The sequence below is a fragment of the Pan troglodytes genome, chromosome 6 (assembly GCF_028858775.2).
Source record: "Pan troglodytes isolate AG18354 chromosome 6, NHGRI_mPanTro3-v2.0_pri, whole genome shotgun sequence".
NCBI classification, from domain to species: domain Eukaryota; kingdom Metazoa; phylum Chordata; class Mammalia; order Primates; family Hominidae; genus Pan; species Pan troglodytes.
In genome coordinates, this window is record NC_072404.2 from 166,993,613 (window position 1) to 167,011,337 (window position 17,725).

A 17,725-nucleotide genomic window follows, 5' to 3' on the forward strand; every position below is an offset into this window, starting at 1 on the left:
CAGACCCCAGAATGGTAGATCCACCAACAGCTTGCACCATGCACTTGGAAAAGACACAGGCACTCAACACCAGCCCTTGAAAGCAGCTGCAGGGGATGTACCCTGCAGAGCCACAGAAGCAGAACTGCCCAAGGCCTTGGGAGCCCACCCCTTGCATCACTGTGACCTGGATGTGAGACTTGGAGTCAAAGGAGATCATTTCAGAACTTTAAGATTTAGGGGCCGGGCACTGTGGCTCAAGCCTATAATCCCAGCACTTTGGGAGACTAAGGCAGGTGGATCACGAGGTCAGGAGTTCAAGACCAGCCTGGCCAGGATGGTGAAACCCCATCTCTACTAAAAATACAAAAAAATAAAAAATTAGCCAGGCATGGTGATGCGTGCCTATAGACCCAGCTACTCGGGAGGCTGAGGCAGGAGAATTGTTTCAACCCAGCCAGCAGAGGTTGCAGTAAGCCAAGTTCACACCACTGCACTCCAGCCTGGGTGACAGAGCAAGCTCCGTCTTACAAAAAAAAAAAAAAGAAGATTTAATGTCTGCCCCGCTGGGTTTCAGACTTGCATGGGGCCTGTGGCCCCTTTGTTTTGGCCAATTGGCCAATTTCTCCCATTTGGAATGGAAATATTTACCCAATGCCTGCACCGCTATTGTATCTTGAAAATAACTAACTTGTTTTTTATTTTATAGGTTCATAGGAGGAAGGGACTTGTCTCAGATGAGACTTTGGACTTGGATTTTTGGGTTAAAGCTGGAATGAGTTAATACTTCGGGTGACTGTTGGGAAGGCGTGATTGGTTTTGAAATGTGAAATGAGATTTGGGAGGGGCCAGGGGCAGAATGATATGGTTTGGCTGTGTGTCCCCACCCAAATCTCATGTTGAATTGTAATCCTCAGGTGTCGAGGGAGGGGCCAGGTGGGAGGTGATTGGATCATGGGGGTGGTTTCCCCCATGCTGTTCTCATGATAGTGAGGGAGTTCTCATGAGACCTGATGGTTTTTAAAGTGGCAGTTTCCCCCATGCTCGCTCTCTGTCCTGCTGCCATGTAAAATGTATCTTGCTTCCCCTTCACCTTTTGCCATGATTATAAGTTTCCTCAGGTCTCCCCAACCATGTGGAACTGTGGTCAATTAAACCTCTTTTGTTTAGAAATTACCCAGTCTCAGGTGGTATCCTTATAGCAGTGTGAAAACGAAGTAATATAATACAGTACCCAATAAACAACAACTCTCCATTTCCCAACCCCAGCACTTCCTGGCAGTCACCATTCTACTTTGTGTGTCTATGAATTTCATTACTTTAAGTACCTCATATAAGTGGAATCATATAGTATTTGTCTTTTTTTGTGACTGGCTTATTTTGCTTAGCATGATGCCCTCAAGGTTCATCTATGTTGTAGTGTGTATGTGCTAATGCGTTTTTAGCATCTTTAAGTTCTGATGGTTTCCAGACAAAAAGGGCCAATATTCTCCTTTAACTAAATGAGAAGTACTTACATTAAGGAATATCCATGAAACAGGAGAAAGCAGGGCCACTTTGCCTTGTTGCAACTTGTGTGCAACGCAAACATTTGAAGCCACAAATATCACTCATGATGTGGTACACTCAAGAGACGTGGAGTTTGTACATGATGACACAATGTATCTGGGTCATGATAAAATAAAAAACTTAAATTTACTCAAACCATAGAACATGGTATTAACATAGAGAACAATATTTCACTGAACTGAATATTTACTACAAAGGTCACCATTTTAACATATCTTTTAGGTTATGAATTTCTCTCTGTATCATCATTTGTTCTCCCTAAATCTCACCTTCTAAAATAGTATGATTGCTTTTGCTTCCCTTCCCCCATCACATGATTACTGTTCAGAAAAGCAAAGTTTAGAGAGATTTGTCCAGAAAGAAAAGTGGACTTGGCAGTTTTAATATTTAAAATATAACTTATTTAATAGGAAATTCAATTCTGTACAAAGAACCCACTACTATGTTTAAAAATTAACTTCTAAGAGCAGCTACCACTATCTGGAGTCCAACCAGATTTTTAGCCATTATTGTAATAGCCATATTATTTCATTAAATGGAATTTTCATTTTAGCTTTCCCTTACTTTTTTTAAAAAATGTAATTTGGTCTCATAAAATGATTTTGGAAGTGTTTCTTCCTCAATTTTTTGGAAGAGTTTGAAAAGGATTGGTATTTATTCTTTAAATAAATTCAGTAGTGAACCCATTAGGTCCTGGAGTTTTCTTTGGTGAGAGATTTTTATTCCTGATTGAATGCCCTTACTCATTTTTAGTCTGTTCAGATTTTCAGTTTCTTCATGATTCAGTCTTGATAGGTTGTATGTTTCTGGGAATTTATTCATTTCTCCTAGATTATCCAATTTGTTGGCATATAATTGTTCATAGTAGTCTTTTATGATTCTCTGTTTTTTCTGTGATATCAATTATGTCTCTTCTTTCACTTCTGGTCTTGTTTTTTTGAGTCTTCTTTTTTCTTAATTAGTCTAGCTAAAGGTTTGTCAAATTTGCTTATCCTTTTAAAAACCCAACTCTTTGTTTGGTTTGTCTTTTCTATTGTTTTCCTAATCTCGATTTCATTTATTTCTGCACTTATCTTTGTCATTTTCTTTCTTTTACTAAATTTGGGCTTAGTCTGCTGTCTTTTTCTTGTTCCTTCAGGTATAACATTAGGTTGTGTGTTTGGAAACTTTCTTCTGCTTTGATATAGGTGTTTATTCCTATAATCCCCAAACTTAGTACTGCTTTTGCTGCATCCCATATGTTTTGGTATTTTTTTTTATTTCCATTTGTCAAGATATTTTTAATTTCCATTTTAATGTCTTTTAAAAATTTTCTTCTTTGGCCCATTGGTTGGTTAGGAACATGTTGTTTAATTTCCATATATTTGTGAGTTTTCTGAAATTTGTCTCATTATTGATTTCTAGTTTCATACCATTGTGGTCAGAAAAGATACTTGATATGATTTCAATCTTAAATTGTTAAGACTTGTTCTGTGGCCTAATATTTGATCAATCCTGGAGGATATTCCATGTGCCTCAGAGAAGAAATATATGCTCTTCAGCTGTTGGATAAAATGCTCATGTGTGTCTGTTAGGTCCATTTGATCTAAAGTATAGTTGAAGCCCAGTATTTCCTTATTGATTTTCTGTCTGGATGATCTGTACATAGTTGTAAGTGGGGTATTGAAGTCCTCTACTTTTATTTTATTGCAGTCTATCGCTCACTTCAGATTATTAATATTTGCTTTATATATTTAGGTTCTCTGACGTTGGGTGCAGATATATTTACAACATGTCTTCTTGATGTTATATCTTGGTATTATGTTACCAACTGGCAATATAATATTGTTATATCTTCTTGATGAAATGGGCCCCTTATCACTATAAAATGACCTGCTTTATCTATCTCTTTTTGCAATTTTTGACTTACTGTCTGTTTTACTTCAGTATAAGTATCCTCTGCTCTCTTTTGGTTTCCATTTGCATGAAATATCTTTTTCCATCTCATCACTTTTAATCCTTGTATATCCTTAAAGGGGAAGTGAGTTTCTTATAGGCAGCATAAGTTAGGTCTTGTTTTTTTAATCATGTTTTTCAAGTTGAGATTTATGTGTGTATTTTCAGAAGTCTGCAAATTCTTGATGAGATTCTCCATGAGAATTCTAAAATTTCATCTTCCCACTTATATATATATATTTTTTGAGACGGAATCTCGCTCTGTCGCCCGGGCTGGAGTGTAGTGGCACGATCTCAGCTCACTGCAACCTTTGCCTCCAGGTTCAAGCAATTCTCCTGCCTCAGCCTCCTGAGTAGCTGGGATTACAGGCGTGCACCACCACACCCGGCTAATTTTTGTATTTTTAGTAGAGATGGGGTTTCACCATGTTGGTCAGGCTGGTCTTGAACTCCTGACCTCAGGTGATCCAACCACCTTGGTCTCCCAAAGTGCTGGGATTACAGGCATGAGCCACTGCACCTGGCCTATTATTTTTAATTAATATATATTTATACAGGAGGACAGCCTGTTACTATTGTCACCAAATTTCAGTAAGTAATGAGAAAAGTATTAGTAAACTTAATAGGTACATTATACAAATGATGTCAAACAGAGGCAGACCAAATACCTAAATTATATGTTATGACAAGTTACTTTACAATATGACCAATAGAATTTTTTAAAACAATATTTCAAATACAAAAATAGGACTGAGAGATTTAAGCAAACACACACTACATAGTAGGAAAGTCTAGTCAAATTAAGAAATAAACTTTCCTATAACAAGTAGAAAATAAGTTATAAGTGGTGATGTCATTTCAACAAAACCCAACCTGAAATTAAAATTAATTTATTAATTTGATTTTAACCCTTCTAGCCATATTTCATTATTTTTAACTGTTTTGTTTATAGCTGGGTACAAACTTACGAGCACAAGGAGATTCTGAGCTCATAAGTTCACATATTTAAGAAACATTAAAGTAACAATTCATCTCTGGAGGTTAAGACCTTATTTTCTCTTCAAAAAAAGTCTATGTATGATTCAAGTTTTTAAAATTGTGATTTATGTTTTTCTTTTTTGTATTATCTTCATCAGATTTTGATATCGGACTTATACTAGCTTTATAAAATGAATTTGAAAGTTTTTGACTCTCTGAAATAATTGGGATAATATGATAATTACCTATTATGTTGAAATAGCACTTGCTTGGTAATTATGAATCACCAGTGCATTTTTTAGTGGTAGACATTGATAAACTTGCACATTACTCTGAAGTTATTGTTCTACTCAAGCTTTCTATTTCTAGGGGCTATTTAGGACACTGTTGTAATAAAACTTTATTCCACCTATTTCTCAAATTTATTGGCAAAAAGTTGTGTGTCTTATTTCCCTAATTACTATCATCTCCACTAGTACCATACCTTCTTTCTCATTTTTTCTTGTATGTTTTCCCACTCTCTTTTTAAGTTTGATGTGCATTGTTTTGTCTTTCAAAAAGCCAACTTTTGATTATACTTACTAATTTTACTTTTTTGTCTTCCAATTCATTAATTTCTAGTTATCTTTATTGGTTCATTTTTATTTCTTTTTGTTTATCCTGTTTTTCTTGCTAGTTTATAAGGTTAGTTTGATTATTTTACCTCTTTGTGGTATAATAATACATTTATAAATATTCATTTTATTCTGATTTGAATTTTAGCCATATCTCTTAGATTTTAACATGATAGGCTTTCATTTTTAATTTCTATATAATTTACAATTTTTAACTTCCTCTGATCCAAAAATTATTTGGAGAAATCCATTTTTTTAATTGGATTTGAACAAATGAATAGCCATTTACAAATTAGTTTAGCAGTCATCTCTCACCATCTTTTTCTAATGTGCTTAAAAGATTGTCATTGTAACAGTGCCTGTGCCCGGTAGACTATTTCCACTCAAAATACAGCCTGAAAACCAACAGCACTGACAGCCCCTGGGAGCTTGCTAGCCATGCAGAATCTCAGGCCCCTGCCCAGATCTCCTTAATCAGAATCTGCAGTCAGCAAGAACCCCAGTTGAGACTGATGCATGGTAAAATTTGGTATCCAAATATTGGTTTGGTAAGGCTGCTATAAGAAAGTACCATCAGCTGGGTACCTTAGACAACAAAAATTATTCTCTCTCAGTTTTGGAGGCCAGAAATCTGAAATCAAGGTGTTGGCAGGATTGCTCGCCTCTGAGAGCTGTAAAGAAATTAGGCTCTGTTCCAGACGTCTCTCCTTGGCTTATAGATGGCCGTCTTCTCCCTATAACTCTTAACGTCATCTTCCCTTTGTATATGTCTGTCTCTGGGTTCAAATTTCCCCTTTTTGTAAGAACGTGAGTCATATTGGATTAGGGCCTACCCTAATGAGCTCACATTACTAATTATCTCTACAACAACTCTTTTTCCAAATAGGATCACATTCTGAGGTCCTGGGGACTAGAACTTCACTATATGAATTTTGGAGGACACAATTCAGCCTAAAAGAGTCCTGCTTTGTACTGAACTATTATTAATGTATAAGGTCAGCAATGTGTAAGGTTAGCAAATTTATATGATCAGCTCATTGAGGACAACCAAAGGCCATCCAAATCACTTTTACTCTTTTTTTTTGGAGATGGAGTCTCACTCTGTCACCCAGGCTGGAGTGCAGTGGTGCCATCTCAGCTCACTGCAAGCTCCACCTCCCAGGTTCATGCCATTCTCCTGCCCCAACCTCCCAAGTAGCTGGGACCACAGGTGCCCGCCACCATGCCCAGCTAATTTTTTTTTTTTTCTTTGTAAGTAGAGACGGGGTTTCACCATGTTAGCCAGGATGGTCTTGATCTCCTGACCTCGTGATCTGCCTGCCTCAGCCTCCCAAAGTGCTGGGATTACAGGTGTGAGTCACCACGGCTGGCCTCCTTTTACTCTTAAAAACAGCTTTCTTAGGTCCCAGCAAAGATTTTTTTTGGTGGGGGGAGGGGGGCAGAGTTTTGCTCTTGTTGCCCAAGGTAGAGTGCAATGGCAGGATCTTGGCTCACCGCAACCTCCACCTCCCGGGTTCAAGAGTTTCTCCTGCCTCAGCCTCCCAAGTGGCTGGGATTACAGGCGCCCGCCACCATGGCTAATTTTTTGTATTTTTAGTAGAAATGGGGTTTCACCATGTTAGCCAGGCTGGTCTTGAACTCCTGACCTCTGGTGATCCGCCCACCTTGGCCTCCCAAAGTGCTGGGATTACAGGCATGAGCCACTGCACCTGGCCAGGAAAGTTTTTATAGACATACCACAGCAACATTTGTTGATCTATTTTTGAGAAACCCACACACACCAGGTTCTCTTGGGGGTCTAAAGAGTCCTCACGTGAGTTTCAGGCTCCTCCACCAACATCAAACTGAAGGGACGCAGTTTATTTCCAGTTTTCTTAAAGTGATACACCCAGGACTGACTATAACATCAGAGATGCGACTTTAGCAGCAGAAGTCATTCTGGACCACCACTTCTCTTATTCATGGTATTGGCCTTCCGTTAATTCACTCTAGTATCATATTTTCTCTTTCTCTCCTACTTTCTGTCTCTCAACTCAATGATCTTACTGGAATATTTTTTTGAGACAGAGTCTCAATCTGTTGCCCAGGCTGGAGTGCAGTGGCGCCATCTTGGCTCACTGCAACCTCCACCTTCTGGGTTCAAGTGATTCTCCTGCCTCAGCCTCCTGAGAAGCTGGGATTACAGTCATGCACCACCACGCCCAGCTAATTTTTGTATTTTTAATAGAGAAGGGGTTTCGCCATGTTGGCCAGGCTGGTCTCAAACCCCTAACCTCAGGTGATCTGCCCGCCTTGGCCTCCCAAAGTGCTAGGATGACAGGCGTGAGCCATTTAAGCCTTTTAATTATTTTTCCACATGTTTCTGCACAGCCGCATTTTCCCACTCACCGTTACAGACCCAAGTGCAGACGGTGCAGGTGCCCTCATTCCCATCTGTTCCGGTGCTTCCTTGGCCCTGTCCCTCGGACTCTCCATTCCCTTGAGTCTGATGTCAGTTCCACTCAGTGGGCATGACTTCTCTGTCTTCATCTTGTCTTGGATAAAAATGAAGACCAGGACAAGGCCCTCTCCTTCCCTGGTGACTTCATTTTGTGAGTACCCTGAGGGGACTGTCCAGGATGCCCATAGGATTGCCTGCCCAGCACTCCTTTCCCACTGTTTTTCCCCCTTTCCGTGTGATTGCAGTGCTAACAATGATTTTTTTTTTTTTTTTTGAGATGGAGTCTCGCTCTGTCGCCTAGGCTGGAGTGCAGTGGCGCGATCTCGGCTCACTGCAAGCTCCGCCTCCCGGGTTCACGCCATTCTCCTGCCTCAGCCTCCCGAGTAGCTGGGACTACAGGCGCCCGCCACTGCACCCGGCTAAATTTTTGTATTTTTAGTAGAGACGGGGTTTCACCGTGTTAGCCAGGATGGTCTCGATCTCCTGACCTCGTGATCCGCCCTCCTCAGCCTCACAAAGTGCTGGGATTACAGGCTTGAGCCACCACGCCCAGCCACAATGATTTTTTTATTTCAACTCAATTTTCTGGCCCTAGTTGATTAACCCAGGGATGGGGCACCTATGGCAAGCTGGGCCAGTGAATCTTTTCCAGTCAATTTTTGATCTTGGAAAAGGTAAAGTCCCACCAGTTTCTCCTTGGGTCCTTGCCTATAAGAAATGCTGATGTCAATCACATTTCCCACTAAAGAAGTGGAAAAAGCCCAGTTGCAGAGGAAGAATCATAATCATGTAATGTGCCTTCTATCTGAATACTTACTGCGTGCCAGGCACTGCTCTAAGTGTTGTAGGCGTGTTAATTCATTGCATCTTCACAGCCCTTGGAGGTAGGTTGATATTGCTATTATTTTTTTTCCCAAATGTAAACACAAAAGCAGAGATAGAGAGTGTCCAGACATCATTCAAGCCTCTAGTTCTAATCATTCCTTGAGGCTCCAGCTGCTGCAGCTTCTAGGTCCTATGAGACATTTGAGTCAGCTCACAATACATCCCTCTTCCCTCCCTCCCTCCCTCCCTCCCTCCCTCCCTCCCTTCCTTCCTCCCTTTCTCCCTCCCTCCCTCCCTTCCTTCCTTCCTCCCTTTCCCTCCCTTCCTCCCTCCCTCCCTCCCTTCCTTCCTTCCTCCCTTTCTCTCTCTCTCTCCCTCCCTCCCCCCCTTCTTTCTTTCTTTTTTTTTTTTTTTCTTGGATGCAGTGGTATGGTCTTGGCTCACTACAACTTCCCTCTCCCAGGTTCAAAATGTTCTCTGCCTTAGCCTCCTAAGTAGCTGGAACTACGAGTGCGCGCCACCACATCTGGCTAATTTTTGTATTTTTAGTAAAGACAGAATTTTGCCATGTTGTCCAGGCTGGTCTCGAACTCCTGACCTCATGTGATTCACCCACCTCGACCTCCCAAAGTGCCAGGATTACAGACATTGAGCCACTGCGCCAGCCACACCTCCTTTTCTTTTGCTAAAGTTAGCTCCAGCAGATTTCTTTAATTTACAACCAAAATATTTCAGAATACAGCTAAAGAATATATCAATCTAAATAATAATTAATAACTAATATTACTAGAATTCCAGAATTCAGCTTCTATATTTCCCTCATATGCACACACACAAAAAAATAAAGTATTTTGAGGCCAGGGACATTGGCTCATGCCTGTAATCCCAACACTTTGGGAGGCTGAGGCAGGTGGATCACCTGAGGTCAGGAGCTCAAGACCAGCCTGGCCAACATGGTGAAACACTGTCTCTACTAAAAACATAAAAAATTAGCCAGGCATGGTGGTGCATGCCTGTAATCCCAGCTACTCCGGAGGCTGAGGCAGGAGAATCACTTGAACCCAGGAGGCAGAGGTTGCAGTGAGCCAAGATGACACCATTACACTCCAGCCTGGGCAACAAGAGTGAAACTCCATCTCAAAAAGAATAAATAAATAAAAATGAAATAAAGCATTTTTGTCAAATATTCAGAAGAAATCCAATTAGACCATATCTGCTATACTTTTTTGTTGCAACAGACTCCACAAATATAAGAATAAAGTTGGAGTTTTCTCTGAAGACAGCACAATAAAGTTAATGTACACTTTTTAATGTGTGAGCTTAACAATTCATTTTTATCTGTTCTGCCATGGTGACAGCAAAAAAAAAAAAAGATAAAACATTCATTTTTATAACAGAAGCTAATACATGAATATAATTTGTGTTTATACTATGTTTAAAATAGAACTGAGATTATCAACACAGTCTCAGGAAAGAGCAATTATTACTGACATTAAGAAGGGGGAAATTATTCAGAAAATATTAGAACAACATAAGAAGTTAAATAAATTTTTGTGTTTTTAGATGTACCGTCACCTTATTACCATAATTATCAGTTGAAGGAGTAAAGAGTCAAAAAGATGCAAATAAGGAGAAGTGTTTGAATGAGATGACACAACATCCAAGGCATTTAGATGGATGGTTTTCTTCATATTGCTTCTGCCTGCAGGTGTCTTAAAAACATTACCCAGCCCGCCTCCCGACTGCCAGCATTGTCATTTGCTTCTATAATGAAGAATTTAATGCCTTGTTTCGGACCGTGTCCAGTGTCATGAACCTCACGCCACACTATTTTCTTGAAGAAATTATTTTGGTAGATGACATGAGCAAAGTTGGTAAGATAGAACCCTCATTATCTAATCTACTTTGTTGTTGTTGTTGAGATTTCACTCTGCCACCCAGGCTGGAGTGCAGTGGTACCATCTCGGCTCACTGCAACCTCTGCCTCCTGGGTTCAAGCGATTCTCCTGCCTCAGCCTCCCGTGCAGCTGGGATTACAGGTGCATGCCACCATGCCCGGCTAATTTTTGTATTTTTAGTAGAGACGGGGTTTCACCATGTTGGTCAGGCTGGTCTCGAACTCCTGATCTCAAGTGATCTGTCCGCCTCAGCCTCCCAAAGTGCTGGGATTACAGGTGTGAGCCACGACGCCTGACCATCTAATCTACTTTGAAGGTAGTGCGCTCCCCGATGGCACTTGAGTATTTTGTACAAAAAAATCTTTTTGGTGGGTATTGGGGCAGGCACTGCACTAGGGGCTCTTGGTATATGGTGGACATGTGAGACCTGGGCCCTGTACTTGGGCTCATGGCAGAGGGGTGGAGGGGCGGTGCTTCCATAAGGCAAACATAGGGGCACCGGCCACGTCCTTGGAGATAACTTCAGGAAGAAGTGACATGTCAACTGAGGTCTGAATGATGAGTTGTAATGATCTAGGTGGAGAGGAAGGAAAAAGTGTTTTTGGTAGCTTAAGCAGCATCGTAAAGGCCCAGAGGTAAGAGAAGACATAGAGAGCTTGAAATACATGCTGCCATATTTTATGTAGTTTATGCATGAGTATAGAGTTGCAGGGGGGAGGTGGGCAAAACCAGAGTTATTAAAAGGGAACTGCCAGCCCAGCCTGGTGGCTCACACCTGCAATCCCAGCACTTTGGGAGGCCAAGGTGGGCAGATCCCTCGAGCTCAGGAGCTCCAGAGCAGCCTGGGCAACATGGCAAAACCCCATCACTTAAAAAAAGCGGGGCACGGGGGGTAACTGCTCATAAAGCGCATTATTTGAATTTTATCTTGAAGCTATGAGGAGCTATTAAGGGCTTAATGCAGGAAAATGAGATGATCTAGGAATTCCATGAAAGAAGCGGAATCAGACCAACTGCAGTTAAGTGTGTATTCTTTCATGCTTACTGGTTTTAAAGAATTGTGATACTAGCACTAGTTAACTACACTTAGAATTGGAAATTACTCATCTAATTTACAATGGAGTACAAACCTTAGGCAAGCCAGGAGTACCAAAGCAATGATGTCAATATTAAGTAAGTTTCAGGCTGAAAGTCAACCCAATCCACTGTAAATTGTGACCCACTATGAGCTCAGAAACAAAAAGATGAGGAGAAGCAGTAGGAAGAACAGGCAGAGGAAGAAACCATCCCATGAGGTTCACCCTGCGGGGAAGTGACTCTAGGTGACTCCTGAATGTGACTCAAGTCACTGGCAGTTGTGTGGTGGAAATGTAGATGTTGGCCAGGCACCTATCGTAAATAACACTGTTTCTAAGGGGGTCACCAATGTCTGAGGGCACAGGACTGTCTATTTCTAGCCTTGTGCATGGGAAGAGTGTGGAGTGAGGGCCTGGCTTCCCTGCTGCCCCTGTGACCCACGCTGCCTCATCTGCCCAAAAGACTGAGCAGCATGTTTGGTAACTTGCTGGGCAAGAAGTCACCGGGAAAGCCACCAGCAGGGGACAGGGTGGGATAACCTGACAGATTGTGGAATTCTAACTTCTCACCCAGAAGTACAAGGATGCTGCCATGGAGACACAGTGCCAGGAATGACCAGGGGACGGATACCTCCCCCAGCCTTTCAGAACCACACCATGAATTTGGAGACGTAACTGGTGTCTTAGTCAGCTTGGCTGCTGTAACAAAATACCACAAACTGGGTGGCTTAAACAACAAACATTGATTTCTTAGAGTCCTGGAGGTTGGAAATCCAAGATGAGGGTGCCAGCAGGATCGAGTTCTTAGACTGGGCCCTCTTCCTGGGTGATAGCCATCTTTTTGCTATGTCCTCATGTTGTGGAAAGAGAGCAAGCTAGCTCCATCACCCAATTATGCCTCTGCAAGGCCCCACCTGCAAATACCATCATACTGAGGGGTACTTTGAATTTTGGTGGGGACACAAACATACAGGCCGTAAGATCTGTCAATGTTCTCATACATTCATCATACATTGTGGTCCCCTTTATGAGAGACTAGGGGGTCGTTGCTGCCAACATGTGGATGTGCTGCCCAACCAGACACCTCTGCTTCTCCTCCTCTATCTGAGCCTTTGACCCACACAGAGCCTTAAACACAGGACTAGGGTGTTCTAGGCTCTGATGGAGCTCAGGTTGACACCTTCCTCCTTTAATTCACGGTGACTTCATCATGGGTTTAAGGACAATTTCTTCAACAAAACCCCGTCTTTCCCAGCTGACACCTATAGGTATGGCCAATAGACTCCTCAGCTTGGGGGAGCAGGGCCAGGGGCCCAGGGAACTGCTCCCACTGAGCTACACAAATGGCCTGTCCATGACCTGCTGCCATCCACTTTTCCCATAGTCCTGGTCCCTCTACACTGCAAGCCAACAACATGACCATCTTCTGAAAAACCCGCACCCTCCACTTCATGTCAGTGACTGCTGCTGCCTCCACTGCCTTTATCTCCTCCAGGGCCTGGCTCATGGCATCCCACTTCTCCCTCCTCCTGCCGCCTCCTACATCCTGGATGTGAGTGAGGTGTCTGGAGATCTTTGAGCTGAGATGCTGCCCAGGCCTGCAAGCGCAGCTGTGCAGCCTGTATCCCTGCCTCTTTCTAAAAACAAGGAAGAAGATCCCTCCTTCTGCTGGGATTACCATGAACCTGTTCCTGTTCAACCTGCCCCTGACCCAGATTGCTTGGACTTAGGAATTTAGACCTCTGAGGTACCTGCATCCATCTCACCTGGTCCCAGCCTCCTTTATCATCATTGTATTAACCTCCAAATATTAAGCGACTATTGGGTGCCAGGCTCTGTGCTGGGTGATATATTTCTTCTTCCTCATGCCAGAGTACTGCCGGGAACATGATGGTCATCCCTTCTCTCAGCTGAGGAAACTAAGACTCTCGTGGTTCGATAACTTTCCCAAGAGCTACTGAAAAATTAGAAGCACAGATAGTAGCAAACCCAGATTGTGCCAAAGCTCTATAATGCATGCTTTTTCTATTAAAATGTTAATAGTGATTTACTAAAATGAGTTATTTCACTAGAACCGTAGAATAATATTTACAGGGCCAGGTGTGGTGGCTCACACCTATAATCCCAGAACTTTGGGAGACCAAGATGGGAGGATCCCTTGAGGCCAGGAGTGCAAGACCAGCCTGGGCAATGTAGCAAGACCCTATTGCTACAAAATATTTAAAAAGTAGCCAGGTGTGGTGGTGCACACCTGTAGTCCCAGCTACTCAGGACGTTGAGGCACGAGGATTGCTTGATCCTGGGAGGTCAAGGCTGCAGTGAGCTATGGTCATGCCACTGCACTCCAACGTTGGTAACAGAATGAGGCCCTGTCTCCACAAAAACGAAACAAAAAGAAAAATATTTACAGTTGATTTTGATAATGAATCACTTGTGTTTCTCCCCTTAAATAGGATAAAAATTCTATCTTTTTTTTTTTTTTTGAGACAGGGTTTTGCTCTTGTTGCCCAGGCTAGAGTGCAATGGGGCCATCTCGGCTCACTGCAACCTCTGCCTCCTGGGTTCAAACGATTCTCTTGCCTCAGCCCCGAGTACCTGGGATTACAGGCGCCCACCACTATGCCCGGCTAATTTTTGTATTTTTAGTGGAGAGGGGGGTTTCACCATGTTGGCCAGGCTGGTCTCGAACTCCTGACCTCAAGTGATCTGCCCGCCTCGGCCTCCCAAAGTGCTGGGATTACAGGCATGAGACACCACACCTGGCCCCAAAATTCTCTTTTAAAGTTAGAACTTCTGTGGAATAGCATGGATTTTAGGAATAAGTCATAATGATGATACACTGTTTCAATTTCTATAGTTGCCGTTTATACATTCTCATATGTTGAATATTTTTCCAGATGATTTGAAAGAAAAACTAGACCATCACCTGGAAACTTTTCGGGGAAAGTTTAAAATAATAAGAAAAAGAGAGAGGGGCTGATTCGAGCAAGGCTGATTGGAGCTTCTCATGCTTCAGGTAGGAACATTCCTGGGGACAAGAGCCAGTGACGGCGTCACAGAGATCTTCCCTTCTGAGCGGGACTCCTCTGCAGGGAGACCTTCTATGTCTCTGTCTGCTTCATCAGAAGAGTGGAAATCTATTCCAGCCATATGAGCCTTTAATCTTCTTTTGCCTCTGAAAGTGTTCTGCTTTAAAATGTCAATTTGCTATTTTGGGTTGAAGATATTCTTTCGCAGGGACGTTAATGTCAGCCCCTCTCACAGGCTAAGTTCCCCAGTACAAACTCTGAAATGGAGTTTCAACCACAGGGGACCCACTGGGAGCCACAGGAGTGAGGAGAGCAAGACTGGGGGTGGGGTGGGCGGGAGGGAGCTGCAGTGCTCATCCAGGGGGACCTCTGAAGCCAGGACCCCACAATGAAATAAGAGAAGGAGTTTATGGGGCAAGAGATAGGAAAACAGAAGAAAAAGTGTGAGCTGATGCTTCTGACCCAACACACGTGGAGGAGGACAGAGAAGGAAGGAAGTTTACCTTGAAGCGCTTCAGACAAGGTGCAGGTCTCAGAAAGGCTCAGTGGGCTAGGGGGAGCCCCATTGCAAAGGCTGCCCGTTAGGGAGACCTGCAATGGGACCGGGTGGCGCATCTCCACTTCCTCCCCACCACCACCCACACACTGTGCTTGGTCATTGGGTGGCAGCACCCTGGGAACGGCATGACCTTGACATGAGCTTCAGTAGATCCGAAAACTTGGGCAATGGGAAGCACTCAAATCCATCCCCTGCAGCAGGTTCTTGTGAAGGGACATCTGAGCAGCGCACTCCCAGGGCTGCCCCAAGAGCCATTCAGAGGGATCCCAGTTCCAGGTAAGGGGACCAGGCATGGACCAGTCATTGGATATGAACACTGCCCTCCCCTGGGGGCAGGTATGACCTTGGTAGCCATGGCTGGCCAAGGGCAGCTTCTGGGGAGGGACTTGTTGTGAACCATTGGCTGTCAATGCTGCTGGGCGGCTGAGTCCCAGGAGCATCTGAGCAGCTTGCTAGAGGGCCCAAGCCTCCCACGATCACGCCTCCTGCCGCATGTAGGGGAATGTTGGCAGAACACTGAGCTGGAACCACGGGAGGCGAATCATTTGTAAGGGCATTCCTCAGGCTGCATTGCAAGCTGCTGAAATGTCCCTGCTCCTTAGCAGGAAACACCTCCTTAAGGAATGGAAGGACAAAAGAAAAAAAGCAAAATTGGACTCTCTTTTTCCATGTTGCCCTGATCGGTGGACACATTCTCTTATTTAACTGCAAAGATAATACATGTCCATTGTCCAAAACCCAAGAGAAACCAAACACAATATGGAGTGCATCTTTTCAGACCCGCGTTTTTATGCATTTATAGATATATACATATATATGCACGTGTATATACACAGGGTTAAGGATTTTTATTTATTTTACTTTTTTTTTTTTTGAGACAATTTCCCTCTGTCACCCAGGCTGGAGTGCAATGGTACAATCTGTAACCTCCTCCCGCTGGGCTCAAGCAATTCTCCTGCCTCAGCCTCTCAAGTAGCTGGGATTACAGGTGCCCGCCACCATGCCGGCTAATTTTTGTACTTCTAGTAGAGACGGGGTTTTGCCATGTTGGCCAGGCTGCTCTTTAACTCCTGGCCTCAAGTGATCTGCCCACCTCAGCTTCCCACAGTGCTGAGATTACTGGCGTGAGCCACCACGACTGGCCTGGGATTTTTAAATACATGGAATCATACTATCTATACTGTCCTGAGACTTACTCTTTTATTTTTAATTTTTTGGAACTTTTCCCATGACAGTACTTAAGAGTTACTTCAGTTTTGAATTGCTGTGTTGTATGATATTTCATATGGATTTTATTTTTTCTCTTTTTTTTTTTTAGACAGTCTCGCTCTGTCACCCAGGATGGAGTGCAGTGGTGTGATCTCAGCTCACTGCAACCTCCATCTCCCAGGTTTAAGTGATTCTCCTGCCTCAGCCTCCCCCAAGAGCTGGGATTATAGGTGGGTGCCACCACACCCAGCTAATTTTTTTTGTATTTTTAGTAGAGACGGGGTTTCGCTATGTTGGCCAAACTGGTCTCTAACTCCTGACCTCAAATGATCCTCCCACCTCGGCCTCCCAAAGTGTTGAGATTACAAGTGTGACCCACTGCGCCCAGCCCATATGGATTTTATAATTGATTGTCATAACTTGTTTAGCCATTTCTGAATAGGTTATTTTTCTTTTTTACTATTACCTTAAAAATGCAGCAGTTACAATTCATGAACATATATCTTTGTGTGATTGATTGTGCCTGTAAGATAAATTCCTAAAAGTGGTATTGCTGGGAAGAAGGGAATTTTTATTTTAAATTTTGAAAGATAATGCCAAATCGTCCTTGAAAAGTTTCACCAATTAACAGTCTCATCACACAGATAAATTGCCCTTTCTCTGCAGCCAGAGATGAATATGGCCCGTCTTTCTAATGTTTGCCACAGTTGGCCAAAAAATAGGCTACCTTTTCTTTTCTTGGTATTACCAGCCATCGAATTTTTTCATATTTTCATAGATTGCTTACAGATCATTTTTCTGTCGATTTATCTGTTCATATTCTTTGCCAGTGTTTCTAATGTGTTGTTTGTCTTTTTGTTATTGATTCAAACCTGGCCTTATAACAGAAATTCTATATTATGAACACTGAGAATATCGGTCCTCAGGCTAGAGCCTATCTTTTCTTCTCCTCTGGGGGTGTCTTGTGTTGAGCAGAATTTTATTTATTTATTTATTTTGAGACAGGGTCTCACTCTGTTGCCCAGGCTGGAGTGCAGTGGTGCAATCTCGGCTCACTGCAACCTCCGCCTCCCGGGTTCAAGTGATTTTTGTGCCTCAGCCTCCTGAGTAGCTGGGATTACAGGTGCCTGCCACCTCACCCAGCTAATATTTTGTATTTTTAGTACAGAAGGGGTTTCACCATATTGGCCAGGCTAGTCTCGAACTCTTGGCCTCAAGTGGTCTACCTGCCTCGGCCTCCTGAAGTGTTGGGATTACAGGCATGAACCATTGTGCCTGGCTAGAAATTTTTAAGTCTTTAAGTTCACCAGAAAGCCCACTTCACTGGCTAACACAGTGAAACCCCTTCTCTACTAAAAATACAAAAAAATTAGCCGGGCGTGGTGGAAGGCACCTGTAGTCCCAGCTACTCGGGAGGCTGAGGCAGGAGAATGGCGAGAACCTGGGAGGCGGAGCTTGCCGTGAGCCGAGATTGCGCCACTGCACTCCAGCCTGGGCGACAGAGCGAGACTCCGTCACGAAAAAAAAAAAAAGCCCACTTCCTCTTGCTGGGCACAGGGCTAGACTGAACTTCCTAGCCTCTCTTCAGTAGGAATAGCCTTGTGACTAAGTTTT

General features: G+C 43.1%; 1 protein-coding gene across 1 annotated transcript in view; it reads left to right on the forward strand.

Moving 5' to 3' along the window:
* Window positions 1-17,725, forward strand: part of GALNTL5 (polypeptide N-acetylgalactosaminyltransferase like 5) — a 56,560-nt gene that overhangs the window by 16,511 nt on the left and 22,324 nt on the right. The window contains 3 exon segments of the mRNA XM_054655361.2: window positions 10,049-10,214; window positions 14,212-14,271; window positions 14,274-14,330. Coding sequence (XP_054511336.2) covers window positions 10,049-10,214; window positions 14,212-14,271; window positions 14,274-14,330 — 283 coding nt within the window.